The sequence below is a fragment of the Vidua macroura genome, chromosome 3, assembly GCF_024509145.1.
Source record: "Vidua macroura isolate BioBank_ID:100142 chromosome 3, ASM2450914v1, whole genome shotgun sequence".
Classification (NCBI taxonomy): Eukaryota; Metazoa; Chordata; class Aves; order Passeriformes; family Viduidae; genus Vidua; species Vidua macroura.
In genome coordinates this window covers 90,273,344-90,297,896 of record NC_071573.1, presented here as the reverse complement: position 1 = coordinate 90,297,896, position 24,553 = coordinate 90,273,344, and the positions used below count along the sequence as shown (strand labels likewise).

At 39.2% G+C, this 24,553-nt stretch overlaps 1 protein-coding gene across 4 annotated transcripts in view; it reads right to left on the bottom strand.

Annotated features, from left to right (window-relative positions):
- The window catches only part of DST (dystonin), a 288,925-nt gene that overhangs the window by 150,497 nt on the left and 113,875 nt on the right, over positions 1 to 24,553 (bottom strand). For all 4 annotated transcript variants that reach the window (XM_053974362.1, XM_053974363.1, XM_053974357.1 and 1 more), the window contains one exon: positions 10,375 to 10,541. In XM_053974362.1, coding sequence (XP_053830337.1) covers positions 10,375 to 10,541 — 167 coding nt within the window. The remainder of the gene's footprint in view (positions 1 to 10,374; positions 10,542 to 24,553) is intronic.

Below are 24,553 nucleotides of genomic sequence, written 5' to 3'. Positions count from 1 at the left end.
CTAGATCAAATGAAAGACCATCCCAGAATACACAGTCATAGAAAAAAATTTTAAAACAAACAAGAGAAAAATCATCTATTCTAGAGATTTTGGTTAATAACAGAAACATTGCAAAGAAAGGAATCAAAACCAAAAAATTTCATGTAAAACTGAAATTTTATCTGTATCTCGTCAAATATGCATCCCCTATTACTTTCCCAGGAACTCTACAAATGAGATGATGAAGCAAAATGTATTATTTAACCTATATAATTAGGCCTATCTCTTAACACAGTTATAAAAATACCAATGTGTTTACACCAGTTTACATGTACAGCCACTGTTTTGGAACTTAGTAAAGAATTTGTCCCCACACCAGGTACAAATCTAAGCCTTGATTGAAACAGCTTGTCAAAAAATCTGCTTCAGAAAGACTGAGGGAACAACACAAGAGGAATGATGGCTGGACTTCAACTACCATGTTCCATTCTTTGTGCCTCACACACTTTTCTTGATTTGCCATGTTTGCAGTGTTCTCACGCTGTCGTGACCAGGAGATCTAATCACAGTGTCAGAGGTACCCTTTGCTAATACCTATGCCTACCACATTTTCCTGGGTATTTTTTTTCAGGCATAGTCTGATTACTTAAAGAGTAGAGTTTCTGCTCAATAATGGCGAGGAGGTTTGACTTTGTGGCATTAGGGAGCAATGGATCTCTTCCATCATCAGAATCAAGGACCACAATGTGGGCATACAGCACAAGGTTCTGTAGCAGGTTCCTTGGTGTCAAAAACCCCATGCTGAGGGGAAAGGGCATAAAATGTCAACTCTGAATCAAAACTGCCTTCCATTACACCCCAGACTTCCCCCTCATTCAGAAGCTCTAGATTCACACATGATATGGTGATAAGAAAAAATTACCCCTATGCATCAAACCACTGGGTGAAGCTGAGCTGTGATGCCACTGAAGTTAGGCAACAGTTCAGAATTCAGAGAAAATCAAAGATTTCAATTAGAAAACTGGCATTATAGGAAAGCTTTATCCTTACAACTGTGATAAACCAAAAAGCATGCTGCTGCATGCAGCTCTGCATGCAGAGCATGCTCAAGTATGCTCAAGTTGCTTGCTCAAGTATGTGGCAAAATCTTTTCTAAATGTCCACAGGACCCCAGCCTCAATTACATACTCTATTAGCATTCTATCATTGTGCCTTTTATCCTTTTTGGTTTTGTTCTCTTCTGTTGGTATGACAGGAATGCCTGCACTACATGATTTCATGTATCTATCTCTATATACTTCACTCAATGCCTCAGTAACAATGAACAAAAATGGTTTTTTATTTCCTTGAGAGCTGAAAAATTCTCATGTGATCTGAACTCTTCAGCTCTCCTTTGCTTATTTCTTCATAGTTTTTCACCTAAATGAATATGATGAATAAAACTGAAGAAAACAATTGCAATGGATAGTATAACAAGGGCACACTATTTACAGATGCATGTCTATTCTTCAGACATCCTAACATATTATATCAAGACTTCCCTCAGAAAAAGAATGACTGTTTTAATGGCACTTAAAATAAGAAAAGCAAAAGCTGTCAGGTGCCCTAACATTAATTAATCCTCTAACAATATACAGAGCTAACTCAGGTAATTCCTCCTATTGTGCATGCCCTTGATTTGACAAGCACTGAATTTAATAAACCTACTGAAGCCGCCTGTCCTGCCTTTGTTAGCACTGCAAAGCTTTACCTGTAACTTGCCATACTAAGTAATTTAGATAAATATACAATTGTGGCATTGCAATATCAAAGATCTTTTAGATAAATGTGGAGTTCATCTTTAGCCATGCAAAACAAACCCTAATCACAACTTGGCATTACGTTTGCAATGCAGGTTTCAAACTTAGTACTAAGAGAGTGTAAAAACTGATTTTAAAGCTAGTGAAAGGACTAACAGATCCTTTCTAGTTTCATTCATGTTTGTACTAAGAGCTGTTTCCATTAATACAAAAACAGTAATGGCACAGCAACTTCAGCAATTTTTGGCTATGATAAAATTTAAATGGGAGGCTTGTAACTCAACCTCAACCCACACCATGCAAGCCACAAAAATAATCATAAATAATGTACTTTTCCTTGAACTGTGAATACCAAAAAAACAATGAAGAAACCCAACTAAACTCTTTTTCTCTTCTGCATCCTGAGAATATGCCCTCCAGACCACAGCAGTGGCTGCTTGACAGAATGGCTTCCCAGTGGGATTAGTATGGTTACCAATGAGGAAGAATGGTGAGGTGCTGTAATGAGTTCAAACAATTTCCCAAAGGCTCCTTGTCCTCCCTTGGAGGCAACCATTTCTCCACATGCCACAAATTTGCCAAAAGCATTCCCTGAAGACCAAGACATTTCCCTATGTGATTTATCACTGGTACATATGCCCCCACTGCTCAGACACCACATACTTTTGAATTAAGACTTCTGACACCCTTAGATGTCCTGGTCTTTGCCAGTCCAAAAGTATGAAACATGTCAAACCTGAATTTAAAAGCCTGGCCTTTCAACACAAAGCATTACTTTATGTTTTATTTCCATTAAAATGACAAGAGAAAAGCTTTGATTTCATCCCAGTTTGGATTGGTTTTGGTTTTTTGTTTTTTTTCTTTTTTGAGTTACTGCAAAAAGAAAACTGTTATTCAGCTGCTACTTAGCAGTAGGATCCAGCACAACACACACATAGATCATTTTAAGACCAGATCTGAAATTAATCAATCCAGCTGACAGGAAGTCACCCATCTAATACCCACTAAGGCTAACCACCACCGCAACACAAGATGCTAAAATTGCAGGCATACTGCTGGTACTATTTTAATACAGCCTTTACCAAGTGCCATCATAAAATTCTGAGCGTATCTGATTAAGCTCCAGGTTAGGTAACTTGCTATTTGTAAATCCATTAGAAATACACTCAGGCAAGTAATATTAAAAGCATGTCAATATTTTTAAGCAACCTAAATGCAGTTTATGTTTTCCCAAATTGCCAATTCTCAACACCGAGTTCATTTATTCTACACAACAAAACCTGTTGAAAATAGTAGGAACCACACAATGAGGTACATAGAAAGGGGGGTGCAACACAACCAAAGTCACATTTTCTTTGGGTTAAAGCTGGGTTACAATAAAGTACAAGTCACAAAACAGCAAGCCAAAACCAGCAGACCCAACTAATCTCTTTATTTCAAACATATCCCCTAGCATTTTAAGGCTTGACACTGTGTAATATTTAATTTCTTTCTCATTCATTCCCCAAGGGTGTTGAACGTGTTTCTGCAAATTGAGGCATTATTATCCCTCCCCTTAAGGAATGTATTCAAGTCAGTACCTGAGTGGTTGCAACATGTTTTAACATCAGAGGGATGCCACATGCACTGCTGGCCAGGAGCTTAGTGTTCAACCAACCATATATACACAGCAAATCATCCTGGGTAAGGTTGAAACAGCTCGTTCCACACCAGAACAGTTATTTAGCAGGCATCAATCTAGCTTGCTCCGTGCTGTACCACACTCAGAAACTAACATCCCCTTCATAATTCTGAAAGCATACTGAGTTATGATAGCAACATTTCAAAAGCAAAGCACTGTGACGCTGGAAAATTTGTCTCTTTCACTTTATCTAGCATTTATGGACCTGTTACATTGCTGCTTCCTCTGGGAACACACTGCAGCTTCTATTCCTCTTCCTCCCACATGAAGCACTCAGTGTACCTACACTTCTTCCATGCTGCATTCACTGTTAGCCTCTGTCCCTCTTTTTTCTGGGAACAGTAGCCATCTCCTCACTCACTCTCTTACACTGTATGCAGCTTAAAACCACAGGTTTTGTCGTTTTACAGCCTCATGGCCTTGCACAAAGTTTACCAGTAGCAAAGGCTCCTCTGTATCAGATCCCTATATTTCTCTAACAGAAATTCTTTAATACAGTAAAAACGTTTTTCTTGTGCTCAAAATGTAACCCTTTTAACTCTATCACCACCTTCCCTCTTTGTAGCATTTCTAATCCTTGCTAGGTGGTCCCAAAGTTTATAGAAACTGTCTGCATGTGGCCTTGGCAAGCCTTGGAACCGCATTACATGCAATAACCTCACTTGTTTTCTTGTCTTAAACCTTTAACATGTAAACTACAGTCCTGCTTGCTTGTCACTGTGGCCTGACCCAAACACTTTTTATCCCTTTTCCCTCCTAACCAGTCTTCCACATTTTCTATGGTTGCTGACATTCACCTGGAAGTCCAGGCATAACTGGACATGTCTGAGTGTACAGGAGGCAGACCAAGGCCCCATGGCCTTTGTTTACTTTAGTCCTTCCCAGAGCGTGGCTGTGGCCCCTTGTGAGCACACGCAGGCAGGCAATGCACGAGCCCAGGTCCAGGGACAGCACTGACCCAGGGGAGCTCGGAAGGAGCTGCATCCTGCCTGGGGGGCAGAGGGAGGGCTCAGCCAGGCAGACCAGCCCTGCTGTACCACTTACCCTCAGGAGCTGGACCTGCTTCGTTTGCTAGAACAGACCTAACACCTGAGACTAGAACTTTAAAAATGTGTCCTTATCTAGGAACTGAGCTTGCAGGGCTTCCTGAACAGATGCTATTTTTCACCATACAGGCACCACTGAAGCTACTCATTAAATACTATTATCTAGTTACACAAGAACATAATGCTTTTGCTGGAATTCCTTTTGTAAATGCTAAAATCGAAATTAACTCTCTACTATAAAAGCTGTGAGAATACAAAAATAAAATGTATAAAGGAGGGCACACATTTTTACAAAAAACATATGTGTGATATTAATCTGATCCTATCCTCTATACTTCATCTTTTTTCTCTAGAAAATAAGATTAGTTAGTCTGTGACAATGTCTGTTTTCTGAGTATCAACAGCCATTGTCCTTAATGGAGCACCTACAGGTGCCAGCTAACTGTAAGTGTTACAAGCTATTACTTTTACTATTTCTTAAATTCTATTTCAGGCACTTTTTAACTTAAATTTCCTGTAGTCCTTATGTAACAAAGGTTCTGGGCAGTCTGAGATCAAATAATAGTTTTACTACTTTGGTATAACTTTTAATCTGAATTTGCTGTAAAATAAATATATGTGCCAAGCACAATTAATGTAGATCTATAATTTAGATTACTAGCTTTCATCTGGCATATGACTCCTACTGAAATAATAGCAGCTTTCACTCTCTCTATTAAAAAAAACCTGTTTCTATATATAGGAGATATAACTGGGATACAGTTCTAATAAATTAGTGGTTCTTTCTGGTCAAGTGGCATGTACAGAAAAAAAAAAAAGCCCAAAAAATAAAAATAATAATAAAAAAAAAAATTCAAGATAATTTTCCCAAAACAGCCTAGTGACTAGAAATACTTAAGCTGATAATGCTACAAAATGAAGATTCCAGGGTGTAGGTGGTAGTATCTCCAGAAAAATCTGGGCATTATACCCTGATTAAAGTCTGCCTACAACTTCAAAGTCTGGCTTACAGGTTTTTGCTACATGCTATATGATGGTACAAAAGAGACATCACATAATTTTGAAACTGCCTGAAGTCAGATTTCTTCCAACACAACATGCTGAATAAAATAACATTCATCTCCAATGAAAAATTAAGTTATAAATGGCAAATGATATAACAGATGAGACATACAGCATATTCTTGAATCTCCTGGGTGTATCTGTAGCTTTCACTAAAGGCCTGACCACATATCTGAAGAAAAGCGTGGAGGTTAAAAAAACAGTGTGATAGCTTATATATTTAAATACAAATACGGTTAATGTCCAGTATTAAAACACACTTTTTAATGTTATAATTTGATTTGGCCTTTCTGTGTAAGGACAAGTATTCCCACAGAACAGAGCAGGTTTAGATTTGATATTAGGAAGAAATTCCTTACTGTGAGGGAGATGAGGCACTGGAACAGATGGCCCAGAACTGTGGATACCCCATCCCTGGAAGTGTTCAAGGCCAGGTTGGATGTGGCTTTGAGCAGCCTGGCCTAATGGGACGTGTCCCTGCCCATGGCAGGGAGGCTGGAACTTGATGATCTTAAAGGTCCCTTCCAACCCAAACCATTCTATGATTCTCTGATTCAACCAATCTCCAGGGCCTGCAATGCAGCCCCCCAAAGCAGTTCTTGAGGTCAGTGTGAAGCCCTGTTCCCAGGGATTTAACCATGTACAGGATGTAAATTGAAACTTTCTACACTCTTCAAAAGCTCAACAAAATAATCTTCAATCTTACCCAGTAAACACAAACCACTGCAAACTGCTGAAAATATTTGGTGGTGGGAAAAAAAATCAAGTGGTATATGGATCCAAGTACCTCAAATAAAGCAATTTTTTTTCCTCTCATTTCCATTATTCATAAAATTACTTTTTTTGATTTAAAGAGCACTACAAAATCACTGGCAAGTCATTCATACTCTTAATAGTAGTAAGAGAAAATAACTAACTGAAGGCCTTTATGAGAAGCTCTGACAACCTAACCCTCATTGCTCAAGGGGACAGAAAACAATATCTTGCATTTGCTCAGGAGAGAGGGTGAATGACTGCAGTGTACGAGCTCCAGCACCTGTACACTGCCCACATCCCTGCTTGCCACTGCAAGTGGAGCACTGCCAGCACAGCTGTGGGTGCAGGTAGGACAGGGACACAGGGAAGAACCTGGGTCACCCATTGAGCCACCAATGTCCACCAGGATGCTGCAGTGGATATGACAGGGAAATCCCAGCCTTATGGAGTATCTCCCATGCTTCTTGGGGGAGCAGGGAAACATGGCATGCCCATGCATTATTCCTGCAGTTCTGCACCACAAATTTCAGCTCACTTGCTCGAAAAGGTGCTAAAATCCTCTGTCAAGACAGAAAAACAAAAGAAACAATTCTAACCTGCCATTAAGAGAGGGCAGGCTGCCAGTTCTGCTGAAAGGAGAGGCTCCCTGCCTGCTGGCAGCTGAGTCACAGCCCAGCTCCTCACCCAGCCCTTCACAGCTTCAGCAATTTCCTGAAGTCTTGAAGCTGGTATGTACTTGTAATTTTAAAAAATCATGTATACCTGGAGAGGAGTTAATTACGACCTGCCACTCCTATCCTGTCACCTGGAACTGGACAGTGACATCTCCCTGTCTGTCTCATGGACCACTGACTGCAGAGATCATGTTGGACTCATATGGCTTGTGCTCTCGATGGTGCATCCAGAGAAGGTCTCTCAGCCTTGGTGCCAGGGCTGTGGGCCAGGGCTGTCCTCTAGGAGCTGCTGGTGCTCTGGCCTCTGGCCCACAGCTGAGCTATGGCCCCTGCAGTGGTGCAGCCAACCTGCAGGCACCACACGTGGCAGATCCAGCCCCAGCCCAGCCCCAGGGAGGTCCCAGTGTGAGGGGTGGGGCTGCCCTGGTGCCCCCCTGGCTGCCCCACTCCTGACTGGGGCATGGAAAAAGCCCTGACTGCCAGGCCCTGCCCTGATGGACCTCTTGAGGGACCTGCAGCAGCTGTGTCCTGCCATGGGTAAGCACGTGCCCTCCATCCAACACCCAGCTTCCTGTGGCTCAGCACAATTGCAGTTCCAGATACAAACCTGGGTATTTGAGCCTTCTGGGTTTTACTGTCATAGCACTAAATATCATGCCCTTAAAATAAGGTCTGAGCCCAATTAAAGCCCTTCCAGGACTGGAAGTCATGTACCACCTGAAGAGCCCCGTCCCCCATTTGCAGGGTTGATACTCCTCCCAGCCCAGGGTGCCTCTGTACAGAGAATTATCTCCAGTGAGCACAGCACACCTGGTGCAGGGGCTGCCACGCTGCAACACGACCGACAGATGTGCCCCATGGGGGTACTCCACAGTGGCAGCACCATGGTCCCACCCTACTGCCCAAGCAGGCACATCTGGTCATCCACCCTGGTGGAGCACACCAGCTGGCAGCACCCACAGCATGCTCAGACCAGCTCCTGACACCACCTGTGATCCACAAACTGGGAGCTATTAAAACAGACAAACTGGGCAAATTGAGAATCACTGCCACAACTGTGCAGATCTTTTAGTGTTTAACCTACTTATTGCTCGGAAGAAAAATGAAGCATTAAAAGGTCTCTGGAGTAAAACAATATAGTTAAAAATAACAGATGACTGTTTGGGAAGATCATTCCTCTCTTGTGAGCAATAGCTGGAAATTATGATCTCTGTTTTAACGGTACAAAACAAAAAAGGAATGAAGCATAGAAACTCATTGAAATCAGTGGAAGAATCTCACTCTGATTCCATTTGAAATGGAATCCAACAACCTGTAACTTCTCACAGAAAAACACATTAGATAAGGTTGGTAAGCATTCCTGGGAAGGACAAAATCCTTAGGTGAAGTTATGTTTACAGGGAGAAGTTAAGCTCAATGGAAACTGGCACAGAAGCACACAAAATGGGGACTCTGCTCCCCAGTCACTGAATCACTTGCTTTGTGCAACACACTGGAGTCAAAGGTGCCTGTTCTTCCCTGCTGAAACACTGTGAATGAAACTCACGGAGTAATGCCAGGAACACTGATCCAACAAAGCAATTCAGTCATATCCCAAGGTTTTAACATTTGCACAGCTGGAGGAGAGGAATCAAGTTTTTCATTATTAACTGAGCTGTACCATAATTACCAGTTGCTTGAGCAGTTAAGGCTACACTGCTTTGTGCAAGAGATACATGGTTCTGAAGAAGCTCTGGGAAATATTTTCCATTACTCTATCCCATTAAGTTCCTTCCTTTTTTTTCTCTCTCCAATCCCTCTGTATCTTTCATATTGTTTATTTTTTCAAATACTTGCTTGTGCTATGTTCATTCCTCTGGTTGTTCTGTCCAAGTAAAACAGCCTCATCTTCTGCCAGCTATTTCCTTTTGTCTTGCCAATGTTACTAAAAGAGACTTTCTTGCTGGCATGCACCTCGTCTCTGACCAGCTACCCAGAACAGAAGCATGTCAGAAAACAACCTCATTGACTGAGATGCAGCTTCGTTTACCACGAAATTATGCACTGCCACAGCCAGCTTCTCTGGGACTTTCAGCACTGTGCATGATGCTTGCAGCCTTTATACACAGCCTGTGAGGAAAAGGCTGCACCTGTCTCCCATTTTACATTAGTGTCCTACTCCCCATAAGCACCTGTTGTGTGTGTTGTGTCAACCTAGACCTCCTTCTGTGGTGGGCCAAGTGGTGCCACAAAAGGAAATCTAAGAACAAAATAATCTACTCCAGGCTCTGTTCACTGGATCTGCAAGAAAAAACACCAATTTTGCCTTTACTGGGGACACTCCTTCAAATTATACCAATGAAATCATGTACCCTTAAACTTCCTTATTATACTCTCCAGGGCAGAGAGTACAAACTACACATGCTATGAGAAACCCAGAAAGCCTCGTGCAGTGAAGGACATGTTAGTACACACTGATCAACCCAGCAGGCAGAATACTTTCCCACGTGGTCCTCTAAGATACAAACTTTCTTAGTCAATTCAGGAACCAAAAAAAATACACAATAAAGAAGACACGTCACCAACCAAGAGAGAACAGTGAGCACATCAATGATTAAATCTCTGGCAAGCTTGATGCCAAAGTCAGCTTTGTCAAGAGAGACCTATTCTCACTTAGAATCCAGAATCAGAAATCCTCTCCTGTCAGTAGACACTTTCAGCTGCATTTCAAGTTAATATCCTGTACCCTTTAGTCTCTAGTCACAGCCACCAGTGACTCTACAATGTCTACTTAACTTTGTAAGAGTATGGTCACAAAAGCACAAATCCCTTCTCAGACTGAGAACATTCAAGCCAGCTGGTCACATTTTCCATGAGAACACCCTTTTACAGGAAATGCATCTCAGAGTAGGTCTGGGCTCCACACATAAACACTGAGGAAGCTCTACACTCCAGGGCCATCCAAGGGTAAAATCACACAAGGAAGAAGACAGGGATCTCAGACATATCATAGAGTCATAAAGTAGTTGATGGCTTTCACCAGCAGTGCAGTTTTGGACTTTGGTGATCAGCTCTGCCTCTACCCCACCTACACTTAAACATCAGTATGACAAAAAAGGACTGTGGAGAAGACTGAATTCTGGAAACATACTTCGTAGCAGCTTGAACATGCCCCATTGAAGATGTACAGGATTCCTGGAAGTACTTCTCTGAGGAAGGAGGGACATGCAAAGGTTAACAGAGCATCCTTTGGCTGCAAGGAGCAGGAAATCACTGAGGAAGAATCAGTGTCATCTCCACAGCTGCAGTTCTGTTACAACATAAAGCAAGAGCCCTCTCTCTTTGTATATTAAAATGCTGTAATTAACATTTTCCAAGGGAGCAAATGGAGTACTTGCCTGTATTTATGAATGATGGCATTAAATAACCTTCCATCGCGCCAGCAGGTAGTGAAATTTTCACAACGTATTCCAGCATAACCCTCTGTTGTTTGCTGTGACCACAGGAGCAGTCTCTCTTTAGCAGACATATCCTCTGACTCCCCAGTAACATGGATATCAGATATCTAAAACACAGTTAATGTAAAAATTGCAGTTACATCTAATCCATAAGAATGTTTAAAATATTGCAGAAAAATCACTCTTCATTGCTGGAGAATATTTGTCTGGTATCTACATACAGGAAAACAATTATTTTTCAGGTATTGTATTAATATTCTTTCATGTCTTATCCTTATGCACTCTCAGTATCTTCAATATGAAATACAAAATTCACAGTTTTCTTCAGTTAGCCAGTTCTCAGTCTCTTAATTTCTGGGTACAATATAATACTATTTCATAATGCAAAAATACTTAATTATTTATGCTGATAATACAGTCTATTTTTTATGTATGACACCTGTTATGTACAAATGCTATATAAGTATATATAAAATGCAATATCTTTTTTATGTATATAGCCACACTTATGCAATAACCATGTTTATATTATTCATAGCTATGAAATTCCTCTCTTAAAACAGGTTGATTTATAGTACATGTTCTGGAATTCAGTGACAAAACAGTCATTCTGAGTGAAAACTGATAACAGTTTTAAGACAAAATTTTCTGAGAAGTATTTTAGGAATGACTAAAAGATTGAAGGATTATAAATAGAAATTTTGTCTCATCAAGAAGGTTTAGTTTTGTATTATCTAAGGATTATCAACTCCTTATCAGGGAAAGCAGGAAAGTATTGGGAATTTTACATTCAAATACTACTTTAGAATATATTAAATCATCCCCTAATGAAGTTCAGTCAGTTTCCTTAGAAAACTACCACAGCATAAATACGAAGCAGACTTCTCCCTAATTTGCACATGTATTGTTTGTACCTCATGTTACAGAAATTGTACTCAATGTAAAGGCAAACTCTAAAAAGGAAGAAAAATAAGATGTGCCTTGGCAAAGGAAGGGCTATAGCATGTTTTCATTTTTCTAAGTGACTGCCTTTTACCACTTATCCAAACAAGAGACAATATAAGGTGTTATTACAAACTACGTAGGAGCCCATGTCCCACAAGGCACTGTATAACAACCTGAATATGTAGCTCAGCCATTAGGAAAAGCAGGCAGAGCTGCTTGGGCAGAGGCAAGAGGGCTTGAAGCAATGTCACAGCTTGTGGGTAGACAACAGGCACCTCTGTGAGCCCCCCTGGAAGAGGCTGCTCCCCACGAGCACACACCCAGCACTGCAGACACAGGTGTGCTCTGGCTCCAGAGCCAGCCTGAGGCCACAGCTCAGGGCAGATTCACCCACAAACAGCTCTGGGTGCTTGAGTTTGCTGCAGAAGAGCTGCAAATTGAGCTGTGCCAATTCCAGCAATCCTGTTCTAGCATAAACCAGGCAGCTATGCTCATAAGGTCAGATGGGATGGTCATAACAAATTCTCCCAGCCTCAGAATCTCTGCACGCACAGATATCTTCTGTCTGGGCTCTGACATGGGGAATTCCTACAGGCTAGGCTGGAAATTATGGGGTTTTCTCAAATGAGAGCCACACAAATCACAGTGCCAAGAATGCTGTGTAGCTTGCCTACTGATGTTGCTATGTCATGGCCTAAGACAAGGTGGTGGGAAGCACTGGGAAGCAGGGAACTAGAGGAAGAGCCTTAGAGATGTCAGGACAATAGAGCTCACTGCAATTTCTGCTTTACCACCTCTCATACTTTCAGGGGATGATGAGCCTTTACACCTATACAGTAAATTATAAATAAATTTAATGTAGGGAAAAAAATCACATTACTTTCTATTCGAGTAACCACAAAATCATAAGCTGTGAATGCAGTCCTTCAGATACCTATCACAGGCCATTGTATCTGCTGGATCTACGTAAGGGAAAAATACAAACACCAATGCTAGAAAGCAAAACAATTTTAACTGTTCAACTAGCCCCTAAATAACCTGACAGCATTTTTTGCATCCTATTGTCTCCAGCTTCAGCACATTTTAAAGAAAGATCATACAGAAGGAAAAAAACCCCTTTTTTTTTTTGTTCAAAACACAGTAGAGAACACATGCAGATGTGATCATTTGTAAGTTTCTAGGTATAAAACCCTGCAAAGAGTATTTACTGAATGAAATACAGATGGGATGAGTTGTGTCTGTAAAGACAACAGAAAATACAATGTGGCAAAACTTGTAATCACTCTGAACATTTTCTTGTAAAAATCTAGGGAACTCAGCTGTAGTGCAAGATTTTTTCTGTGGGTTAGCTTTATTGTTTGGTATTTCAAAGCAAGAAAGCAAACTAAATGTTTTTTCAGTAGCTTTAGTTTCTATTCATCACAGAACAACCAGATCACAATATAAATGAAGTCAACCATATACTGCTTATCCGGACAACGCTTCTGAAAGAGATGATGTCATCTCCAAGTGCCAGATGTCTAGCATAAAAAAAAAAATTTAAAAAAAAAAAGAAATTTTAAAAAAAAACCTATATTTTTTGTCTGTCATTTTCAGAAAGTCCTCTGTGTATAATCCTTAATTATCAGATTTTTTTAATATACTCTAACATAAGCAAGCTAACAATGCAATTTGCTAATGGCCCTTCCTTGCTGCTGAGTTCAAGCCCTTAGCCTCCTTCACGGTTAACTGAGCAGGGATGGCTCTGTACACTTCAGATTGCAGAGAGTGCAAGCACAGCATGTTTGAGTGCACATTAGATTCCTCTGGAAACAAGTAATTTCAAACATCAAGGTAACTTCTGAAGGCTGTACTAGTATCTGGTGTTAGATATAAACAACATTTTAGCCATGGACACAAACACAAGGAGAGCTTTTACTCTGAACATGACCATTAGGGAAGCTCACAGTTGAAATTTTGGATGGCTAAAACTAATTCAGTTTATTACATGAAGATCAACAGGGTTCTGATGCAAAATCTTCCAAGCACTCTAGTTAGCCATCTGAAGAGAAAGGAAAAGGCTTTTCACTCATAAAGGTAGCCCTTTTTACTACAGGTTAAGGAACATTAACATCAGCCTGAGACCTGAAACAGCCTGAGCACTTCTGCTCTCTAAATAAAAGTATTTCAGTTTTCAAGGCTAACATTTCAGATTTTTTAATAAACACTGAAATAGTATTTTAAAAGTAGAAATACTCTGTGAAATGTTGAGTCAAATAGTTATATTTTATTTACACCTACAAATACAGGCTCTAGTTTGCAAGATGCCCTATTAACTTAAAACTTCTTAACAAGTAAAATACTACTACAACAAAATAAGCTGTAAGAGGAAGGGAGAGAGCCCATCTTTCTTTTGATAATTCCATAAGGACAGTAGAGATACTTATCCACCAACTGTGCATTATCATCAATATTTCTAACATCATTTCCCATAGAAGAAAAACTGAAGGACTATTAAACTAAGAATACTAGAACAGAAAATAAGTTAAGGGGAAATCAAATCTTCTACTCATAAAATGTAGTCCTTCCAAGCAAAGTTTGTGTGAACTTTTTGTATCCCACAAGCCTATCATTTACTCATTATAAACTGCTTAAGTAGAGCACATTTATTCCTTTAGCATGGAAAGAATTAATTACAGCATTTGCATGAGATTGAGCAGTTGTTTGCCAGAGATCCAGTTCTCCAAATTATCGCAAAGCCTGTGAATTAAAAGTTGTGCAAGAAAAAGCAACAGAGGTATTTCTCTATACAGCCCTTCTACTTCAGGATCAAAGTCTTAACTGGCACTAACCACTCTCTCTTGCTTATAACTGGGAGAACATGTTCACTTCTCCTACTGCACATGCTTTTTCTCAGCCTGTAAATTCCCCCTGCATCACACAGTATACAAAATCCAAACACCAAAATGCCTCAAGCTCTTTCTTTGCACTGATTTTAGTGATGCAGTTTGCAGCCCAAAGAGCAGAGCAGACTGGAGAAGACTTTTCCAAGAGATCAACAGTGATGCTGGATTTCTGTGATTCATTTTCACATTGCAAAGAGAAGAAGAGCAAGACTCATACAGATAGTAGGAAGTCTACCCTCTGATTCCATCTTATCCCAAATGTTTTGAAGCAAGACTAAACTTGACATAATGTACTAAACTGCACAAAAGTACATAATGAGCTAGAGATGCATGATTCTGGCGGTGTAACATCTCTCCTGGGCCACACTATGATCTAAGAAATGCTTATTAGGCTTCAGCAGAAAGTAAGAAACTTTTCTCTCAAAGCTATTAATGAGTAGCCAAGAGCAACGCTTCAGTAGATTCCCTCTAAGCTGAGTTCTGTAATCAGGGAAACAGAGGTAATGAGGTAGCACATATTTGAACACAAAATCATATTTTTTTACATGCATAAGAAACCATGCCACAGAAAGAAACTTAAAGAATATATTTCATTAGAGGGGACCACACTGTTTCAGAGGGTAAAATGTCATATCTCTGTTACTGTGCAAATTATCCAACTGTACCAATGAGTTTCCTCTGGTGTCTCCTTCTCAGTTTGAAAAACCAACATGCTTTCAATTATCAGCACATCTGAGGCACTGTCTAAGCTGAGAGCACATTACAGCACAGGTAAGTTGACAAGGTAAGGGAAGGCTACTGATCTCTGTAATTACAGTAAAGAAAATGGTAAAGCTGAGATTGCTAACTGCAAGCTTTGTGTGCCAGCTCAGGCCAATAACAGGACCTTTGAAACTCTTATAAATACCAGCTTCGCATAGTATAAAAAAGACAGAAATATAAGACATTAAAATGCTTTTTTAGTTCTCAAAAACAATCAGAAGGAAAGTGGTTATGAGTTTGTACAGCAAATTAAAGTCTGAAATCTAGTTTTTCCTGGTTTTGTTTAGAGGTCAAACCTTGGCATTCTTAAAATTACTTATACTGAGAATCTTGGGTTGAGAAAGGGAACTGAACTGATTTTAGCAACTGAGGCATTTAGCCTGATGTGTCAGTAGTTTCATATTCATGCAATGTTTTCTCAATATCAGTTGATATAGGTGCTCAACAGAAATCATCTTTTTTCTCCCTTCTTTGGCAGTAACAAGAGGTACAGACCTGATTGGAGTAATTAGTGCAGCAGTATTAGAAGCTGCATTACTTTCATTATACAGGGAAAAGCAGCCATGCTTAGCTGAACAGACAAGGCCTCATACCCTCTTACTCAACAGTGACGCTTTGTACAAATCAAAGAACATTCCTAAGCTGTTCCTGAATTCCAGCTAAGATTAAGAGGGCAAAGATCTCTATGTGTATTAGGAGGTTATATGTACTATTGTGAACTGCATGTTGTAATTGGGTGTGTTATCTATGTTTAAAAAACTAAGCTCAGACAAAGTATTGTTTGATTCCTGTTAGAAAAGTAAATTATATAAGCAAAAGATATTTAGTTAGCTCTTTGCTAGAAAGAATGCCTTTGGCATATGCCCATTCCCTCTGCTCACTCAGCTGAAAGCTCAGATGTCCCCACTGAGCAACGGGAATCAGTTTTGGACCAGATCCTGGTATCAGCATTTGACTCACATGTACAGATTTCAGTTGTCCTGAAGATGGGTGGGGCAAAACTGGAAATATGGATTGAATTGGTAAGCATGGTTGCCAAAACTTTGTTTTCCTTCAGATATTCTGCAACTAAGATTGTATTTTGGTTTCTTTTATTAAAAGTATTTTATTAAAAACAAAATACTCCTACCCTCAGAGGAAGATGGAATTTCAATAATTAATATTAATAGGTCATCTAGACAGTTTGGGAGGAAAGATCCTTTAAAGAAGTGTAGAGTGCTATTAACAGGATTAATGGTCACTTGTTCTATTTCAAGCTGCCTACATAGCTCTATCATTCTTCAGTTCCTACTGGCCATAGCTGAAGAGAATTAGAAGTATTCCTTTACTTGATACAAAACCCAAAGGAATTACAAGACCATGAAGAGATGGTAAGATACTGGTAAGAAGTACAGATACTGAATGAAAACTCTAAAATTCACTCCACCTTTTAGCAACATTTTAACATGAAAATCTCTCTCCTAAGTTGGGAAGTAGATCAAACTACAGAGAGAAAAATAGGACAAGAATCTCTCAATATTCCTAAAGTATAGAGTTATTACATAGCCTTTGAAAAAGATCAAGTGATATGTTCTGTCCTACAAATATCCATAGCATGGTAAAAGGTTCATACACAGCATACTGAGGATATTTTTGTAATACAAAAATTACTGTTCAATATTTATCCTCAGCTAACTTTCAAAGATAATGTACTGTATCAAAATATTTACCTTGCTCCCGTTTGGTGCAATGCTAAATAATGCCTTTTCTTTTGGCAAATGGGAAAGTACAGCATCAGGATAAAACCTCTTTTGTTCAAGTAACGGATCACTTATACTTTCAGAAAGAAAATGATGCAACTTTTCATATTTACTGCTTTCTGAAACATTTTCAATGACTCTGCAAGAAGTTATGTTTAACTCAGTTTCTTCATGTTGTCTACCAAAAACCTGGATAGCAGAATCCAAAGTAGTTCCTTTTCTATAACAAAGACCACTGGACTTCTTCAGGAATGCTAATTCTTTTCTGTTATCATCCTGTGAACATTTCCTTTTCCATGCACAGTGTTTCTATGAATTGCTCTTGTTTTGTTCCTTTAACTGTGTGTCTGTCTCATCAGACTTGGCGAGCCCCTGATTATCACCATGAAAGCTCTCCCCACAAAGAGAATCCGAGAAAACTTTTGCTTTAGCAATATCAACTGAAAAGTCTGTACTCACAGGCAGAGCATTACCAGCCACTGTCACTCTCCTGGGGAGGAAGTCAGCCAATCCCACACCCTTGGGATGAATCTCGATGTTTTCTGCAATCTCCACTTCACACTGTCTTTTTTCTTCATTTTCTTTAACGTGCACTGAATCTGATCCCTCCTCGGTTGATTTCTTTCTCCTTTTTCTTCTGAAATATTTTCTTCCAGGGGAATGTTTATCTGGACTTAAGGGAGCTTTGGCAGGATCTAAACACTGTTCTTCCTTTTCAGCCCTCACACATCCACAGACATTCCCCATTTGGCTGTCTATAACTCACAGCCACACAGTTTCATTCATTCCCATATACTTAAATAAACTTAAATCCTCCTCAAAAAGCTAAGAACTGCTCTTTCCACCGTAATTTCTTCCAGACTTCACATGCACCCGCTTCAGTACGTAGCCATTTTGCTTATGAGAAATGCACACGCAATAAACGCTGTGGCTCGCTGCCCAGGCAGGGCCTGTGTCTGATTAGACACTGTGGCTTATTTCTGGCCACCAATCCTCTTAAATAAACATCACTGTTCCAGCGTTGGGCTGTAATGCTGATTGCCTTTCACAGAGATGACATAGCAGTTATGAGCAATAGAAATTTCTCACATGCATTTTAACTTCCCGTTTCACTTAGTAACTTGAGCAAGATAAAGTAGAAAAATATGTAGCAACCTTTGAAACTATTAGCTACACTCCAAATCCAAAAGTAAGCAGCACAGTAAATAACAGGGGTTTAGTCAGCAGATTTGTTTTGCACTTCATATGCTTTTATTACCTACCCAATGATCCACAAATGGGAAGATTAAACTAAAGGATCAGAAATTGCTCTGACAGCTTGCTGGGGGTCGAGTTTTTATTTGCATGTGGAGTTTTCATAGCCACTAATGTGACTTTTCACTGATTTGTCAGCTATAAATAACCTGCTGCTTCACTGCCATCATAAAAGCACAACAGCTTGCTCAGGGCAGTGACACTATGTACTAGGGCTGAAACTTTGCAGCACAGTTAAACCTTCTGGCAGATAAAAGTGAAACAAATCATAAAAGCCAGTCTATCTAGAAAACAGACCTTAAGATTACTGTTTACAAAAATGGAGCTTTATCCTCCTCCCATGCTCCTGTAAGGCATTTCTGTTTAGCTCTGAATAGAAGATCCAAGAAGCATGTAACTATACCTAAAACTAAGTAGAAATATACACTCTTAAAATGCAGGCAGTTTAACTTCTAGTCTACTTTGTTTGGAAAAATATTTTTAACTTTTCTCTTTGTTTTTGTCATGGATATGTGAAATCTGCTAAAACCAGCACACATCGCCAAGAACAGATGTGTATGGTTTCTCATGCTGAGAAAGAACTACAGAGTTACTTGCCAGGCATTATCAGGTGTTACCATGGACTTTCCCTTGCTTATTTGAAAAGGAATTGCAATAATGAGACCCAGAGACTTTATCCCCAGAGGCCAGTTCCACTGAAGTATTCCACATTTTACTGATAGGATCTAGAATGAATAATACAGCAAAGATCTAGGATGAGCCTCCAAAGAATTTCCAAGGACACAGTTGCTCACTGATGACTATTCTCAGGGCACTGGGGTAAAATTTAACAGTAATGCTTAGAAAATTGTATACTGCAACACCACAGAATACTGTGACAGATGGGCAGCTATGTACAGGCACAATGCTAAGGTGTTTCTTTTCAAAGGAGACATTTGTTCTACGACTATACTCTTTCATAGCCTCAATTTGTATTTGCATTTGTAGCATGCACAACATACAGGTGCACTTGTGACATTTGATCCCTTTACTCACAATGAAAAAGTTGTATCCTAGTTTGTTTAGAAAAATTACTTTAGAAAAGTGACTTTTAGCTCAGACCAGAGGACTTACTGATTTAAAGTATACTTCCATATGAGTCTGTGTTGGGTCCTGACATGGGCCCCCTTTATTAACAGAAAAACACATTAAAAAAATACATCTGTCTAAATTACATCCATGTGTTTGTACCAAAAAACAGCTTTTATGCCTAAATATATGCTTCTCTTTCTTCTCTCTCATCAGAAAAGATGATTCAGGACTTTACAGTGCAATGGACCAAGGCTGATTTCATTTCACACAGATACAGTTTCTGGTATAACAAGATGCCTAGTAATAATCTATGGTCAAAGAGCTCATAGTATAATGGTCTCAAAATATATATAAAAAATATTATCTTGACAAAGCAGAAATACGCAAAATATTAAAGACAAGTGTCCAGTATTTGAATGGACAACCGCAAATCTTCACCCTAATTCAAAATGTGTTAATGTAATCTACCAGTAGTACACTGCTGAAGTTATTCTTCCTCCACAAATTTCACAGGGGGAGAGAATTTCCCTAAAAATACCACAAATTTAAATTTTCAATGCAATTACATTTTTAAATTAATACATGTGGGCATCAAGGTTTATAAACAGTACTGTATTCGATTATTTTACTGAGCTTTACTGGAGTGTGATTTGATATGTATTTCTTTTAAACTGCTTACATCTCTTTAACAGTCACCACAATACCTTCTTTCAAACAGAAAATGTCCCTAAAGTACACTCTGTTATGCCCAAATTCCTGTAGGTTCAGTGGCACACTGACTGTCACAAAAATGTAGAATAATATCTAATTTCAAGATAGGTCAGAAGAAACATATTATTGTTATTTTACAGCTGACAATTACATTTGGTAATGCAGTCAGTAATTTACAGTGTCCCAGATCTTGCACATCCTCTTTCATTTATACTTTTGATTATTTTTCTTAAGAGTAACTCAATTTTTCAAAAATCAGGTGCCACTGAAGTAGAATTTAAAAAAGAGAGACAGCAGAAAACCAAGAATCAGTTCTAAAGGACTGTCTACAAGATCAGTGTTCCCACCAAACCTGCCCTATTTCTGCATATTCAAGGTCAATTTACTCAAATGCAGCTGGTTTAACTGCAGGTAGTCCTAGAAGAGAGACACAAGGATGGTGAAGGAGGAGAAACCTTGTGAGGGACAGCTGAGGCCACTTGGTCTGTTCAGCCTAGAGAAGAGGAGACCTCACTGCAGTTACAGCTTCCTTGTGAGAGGAGAAGGAGGGTCAGACGAGGATCAGAAGAGGATCTCTTCTCTCTTGGTGAACAGTGACAGGACCCAAGGGAATGGCCTGAAGCTGAGTCAGGGGAGGATTAGGTTTAGGAAAAGGTTTTTCACCCAGAGGGTGGTTGGGCACTGGAACAGCTCCCCAGGGAAGTGACAGAGTTCAAGAAGTGTTTGGACAATGCTCTCAGGGCACATGGTGACTCTTGGGGTGTCATGTGCAGGGTTAGGAGTTGGACTTGATGATCCTGAAGGGTCCTGTACATCACAGCATATTCTATGGTCTACGATTTATTCTAAGCTCTACGATTTATCCATTTCTAAAAATTATCTAGGAATAAATGCATCCCAAATATACCTCTGCAGATGATTAGTAGCCTTTATGGCTTTTTATCTTTCTAGACACAGGTATTTTTGAGACTTAATAACCACTTTAACAATACTTACCAGCTGTTCCTGAGAAGCCTATCAGCTCTCTATTAACAATTTTTTCTGCTGTTCCTTTTTTCTCCAAGAACCAAATAGTAACTTCATAGTCACTAACTTTCTAAGTCACTTATACACTTAACGAAAGAAAAGATCAAGGACAACAGAATTGATAAATTGCATTTATACCAGTTGTCTGGGTTTTTCTATATAAAAACCCTAACCAAAATAAGCATAAACAATAAATGAAAGTGCTAATAACTAAAGAAATAAATACCACTTTCAGTTAACTGAAATTCTATGAAGTCATAACTTTGGTCTCAGCAAGGAAAGAAACAGACTTAACAAGATTACACTGGAGATTCAGAAGCGGGAAACTGAAATTTCTTCCAAAACCTGACAGCTAGAGCATAGACAGATGACATTCTAAAGGATCAGAAGAGACCACCACTGAAGCCTGTGAGAACCACTGCAACACAATGATGACCACACCACAGACTTTGCCTTGGACATCTGACTAATCTGACTAGACCTGAATGGAAGCTCAGCACTGGTTTAAGCCGGAGATCCAGGTGATCAAAGCTGTTAAAACAACCACCAGAGATTGTTGTGTTTCTTTATCTTGATACTGGTTTTTTTTTGTTGTTGGTATTTTTTTAAAAAAAACATGTGAAAGATACAAATTTATAACCACCAATGCTGCAAAGTTTTATGGGGAGATTAACAACAGACTTTTTCTGGCACAAAAACCCCAAGTATAACATGAATAAAGGATTAGACTAACATTTGCGTGCAATTTGACCTGTCTTAGAGGCCACTTAATCACAAACAAGAGGTTAAGATTAAGACATGGAAAACAAATGACTAACACTGAAACATGAATCTGCTCATGCAGATTTGTGTGGGTTTGCACTTAACCATAGATTTCTGTAATTTGTCAAGCATGCCTGTGACTGGGAAATGCATTAATTTCATAACATAGGACAGGTGCATAACACATTAAAAGGGCAATGTTGTTGAATATTTTTGTATTTCCAAGTCAGCAAAATTATGATACCATTCACCCTATGTACACTGCTAATTTATGCTTTATTATTTGTCTCATACAGATAGTAATTATTGTACAGGAGAAATTATTCTACTTTGCTAATTGAACAATGCTAGGTATCTTTTATCAAAACCCTACTAGTAATGCATTTCAGGTACTCCTAGATCTAAGATCCCTTTCCCCTCTTTTTTGTGTGTTTGTACAGCACAGCAGAAGTAATGGAGCGTTTAGCACAAATGGGACGTGTCATTTCACAGCACTAAAGCAGCATACCAGATAACCAGCAAGCATTTTGTTGCACAGCCCTAAGGTCACATGCAGAATAACAGAGAGATAAACATAAGCCAAATAGAAAGTGAAAATTAAAGTAGCACAAGATAGAAAACAAGGATAAAAATAAAGGCTGGCCAGCACAAACAAAAGGTTTGGAGCTGTTTGAGCTGTACTAGCAACCTCTCCTCCAACTCTGAAAGAGAAGTTCAACTACCAAGTCACAACTACCAACAGGAGGGGTTTTATATCTAGTGAAATGGTTTACAAAAAAAAGAGGAATTTGCTCCTTATTGGTGGTTTTATGGCATTAAGGAAAGAGACCTTATGCTTCTCTCACCCTTGCTGTCATTCAGATGAGTCCCAGAAATTTCAAGAATTCCACACCCATTTTCTTACCTAAGACTTAGGAATTTCACTATTTTTTTAATAAATCACTGAAGAATTCCAGAAGAAACAACTAGGAGTTCAGCTGAGAAAATATCACAAGAGTATACCCTAACAAATGCTGAAGGACAGGTAATGCTGCTGCATTGGCTAATGACAGACAATGCAGCCACCACGTGGAATACACTTTATCCTACAATCACATATAGTCACAGACTGGACAACTGGCCACATAGTTCCATTTTTAAATCTTTCAGAAGATCAGACTTTGAACTGCTGTGGTTATTTTAAAGCAGAGGCAGAGTAAATTTCAATCCTTGGACTGCAAGGCACACAGCTTGGGCAGCACCAGGAATGGTTGCCAGGAAAAAGTGACTGAAGGCCAGACCCAGCTCTCCTGATCTCTCATGGCCACATCAAGAAAGCAGGCAGCATGTCTACTGAATTGTGACCCTACCATGGGATATTCCTCTGTCTTCTGCACATCATTTACTGAAGTGGGCTACCACAGCTGAGCTGCCTCCTCCTCTGGCCACCCTGTATGAAGGCCACAGCCTTACAAATCCACCTGTCTCACCTTTTCACCAACACTGGTAAAAGTTTAGCTGCTGATGCTGGACCAAATGAACAGTCTGTGGACTGCTTGGGGGCAGACTAATCAAAAGATTTTTTCTTAAAGGTTTATGGGGAGTCAGCAGCAAAAAAAATAGTATTTGCTGGCTAGCAAGAGACATGTAAAGTGGTTGTATGTGTCAAAGGAGGCCTGAGAGAAAGTGCCCATCTGGCTGGAGAGGGCTGGACAGTGCTGTAACACCTGGACAGAATCATCACTGCAAGCAGCATCCTGCAGAGGTCTGACAGCAAAGAGCAGGGGAGAGTGCAAGGAAAAGCATTTAATGGCAGTTCCTGAGCTGAAAAATGATGATGAAATTGAAATAGAAGAAGTCTATTGAGTCATTACTTAGAACTTCCTGAAATTTTTTAAGGTCTGAGTTCACAAAGGCCTACTTTTATAGCTAGATGGAAGTTCAAAGTTCTTCTTTGGTTCAGCATGCTTTTTTCAACCAATTGCAAGTGATTTTAAACATTTAACATTTGTTAAAAAATTCTTGCAGTGGTTTGAAAATAAAAGATCACCAGTTTTCACAGAATTTAAATCTTACTAAAATTGTGATGACTTTATGAGGACAAATGTTTTCATTTATAGTTGCTCATCTCCAATGTAGTCAGTGAAAATGTATTGGATGTTGAAGGAGTCCATTAAAGTAGCAATTTGTATATTTATACATACAGTCTATGATTATACAAAATACTATAATCTGATTTAGCATGTTCTATAGGTGCCAGGAAAATAACTTGTAACAGTTATTACATTATGAGACTGAATTTAAACTAAGCCACCTACTATTAAAAGCATGTGAAATACATACATTGAATGCTTGCATAAATCCTAGCAACACAGATGCATTGGGGTTTTTCAATACCCACAGAACAAATTATTTTCTTACATACTCAGTTTAATAATCCACCAGATTTCCCATTCCAGCTTTTCAGTAACTCTTATGTAATTACTTGGGACACAGAAGAATGGATACTTTCTGGATTTGTGCAGCTGCAGAAGCCAGTGCTGTAAAATTTATATTTATCTAGTTATGCATACCAATTCAGAAAACCATAACCACCTCTAGATATAATTCAGATGCAAGAGAAACATAATCCTCAAATGTCAATTATTTTTTTCATCATGTCTTTCCCCTAAATCATTCCTAAATTCATTCCAATAATCAGAGGGATTTTCTATTTTGAGTAAATAATACCCTCCAGATAAGGACCATGACTCAGAGAAACAATAAGCCACAAAAAACAGCCAAAAAAAAAATCTCTGGCATCTTGACTACTTCCCAGATTGCACTGTTATTAGAACACACATAACTGATGTGTAGCAGAGCCAGTAACATCACACAGCAAAGAGCTTCTTATGCTCACTGAGAAATTAACCATTTCTGCAAATGATGGGAAAATTAAGGGTAATTCAGGTTAAAAAACCCCCACTTAAGTGTCCAGATAATCAT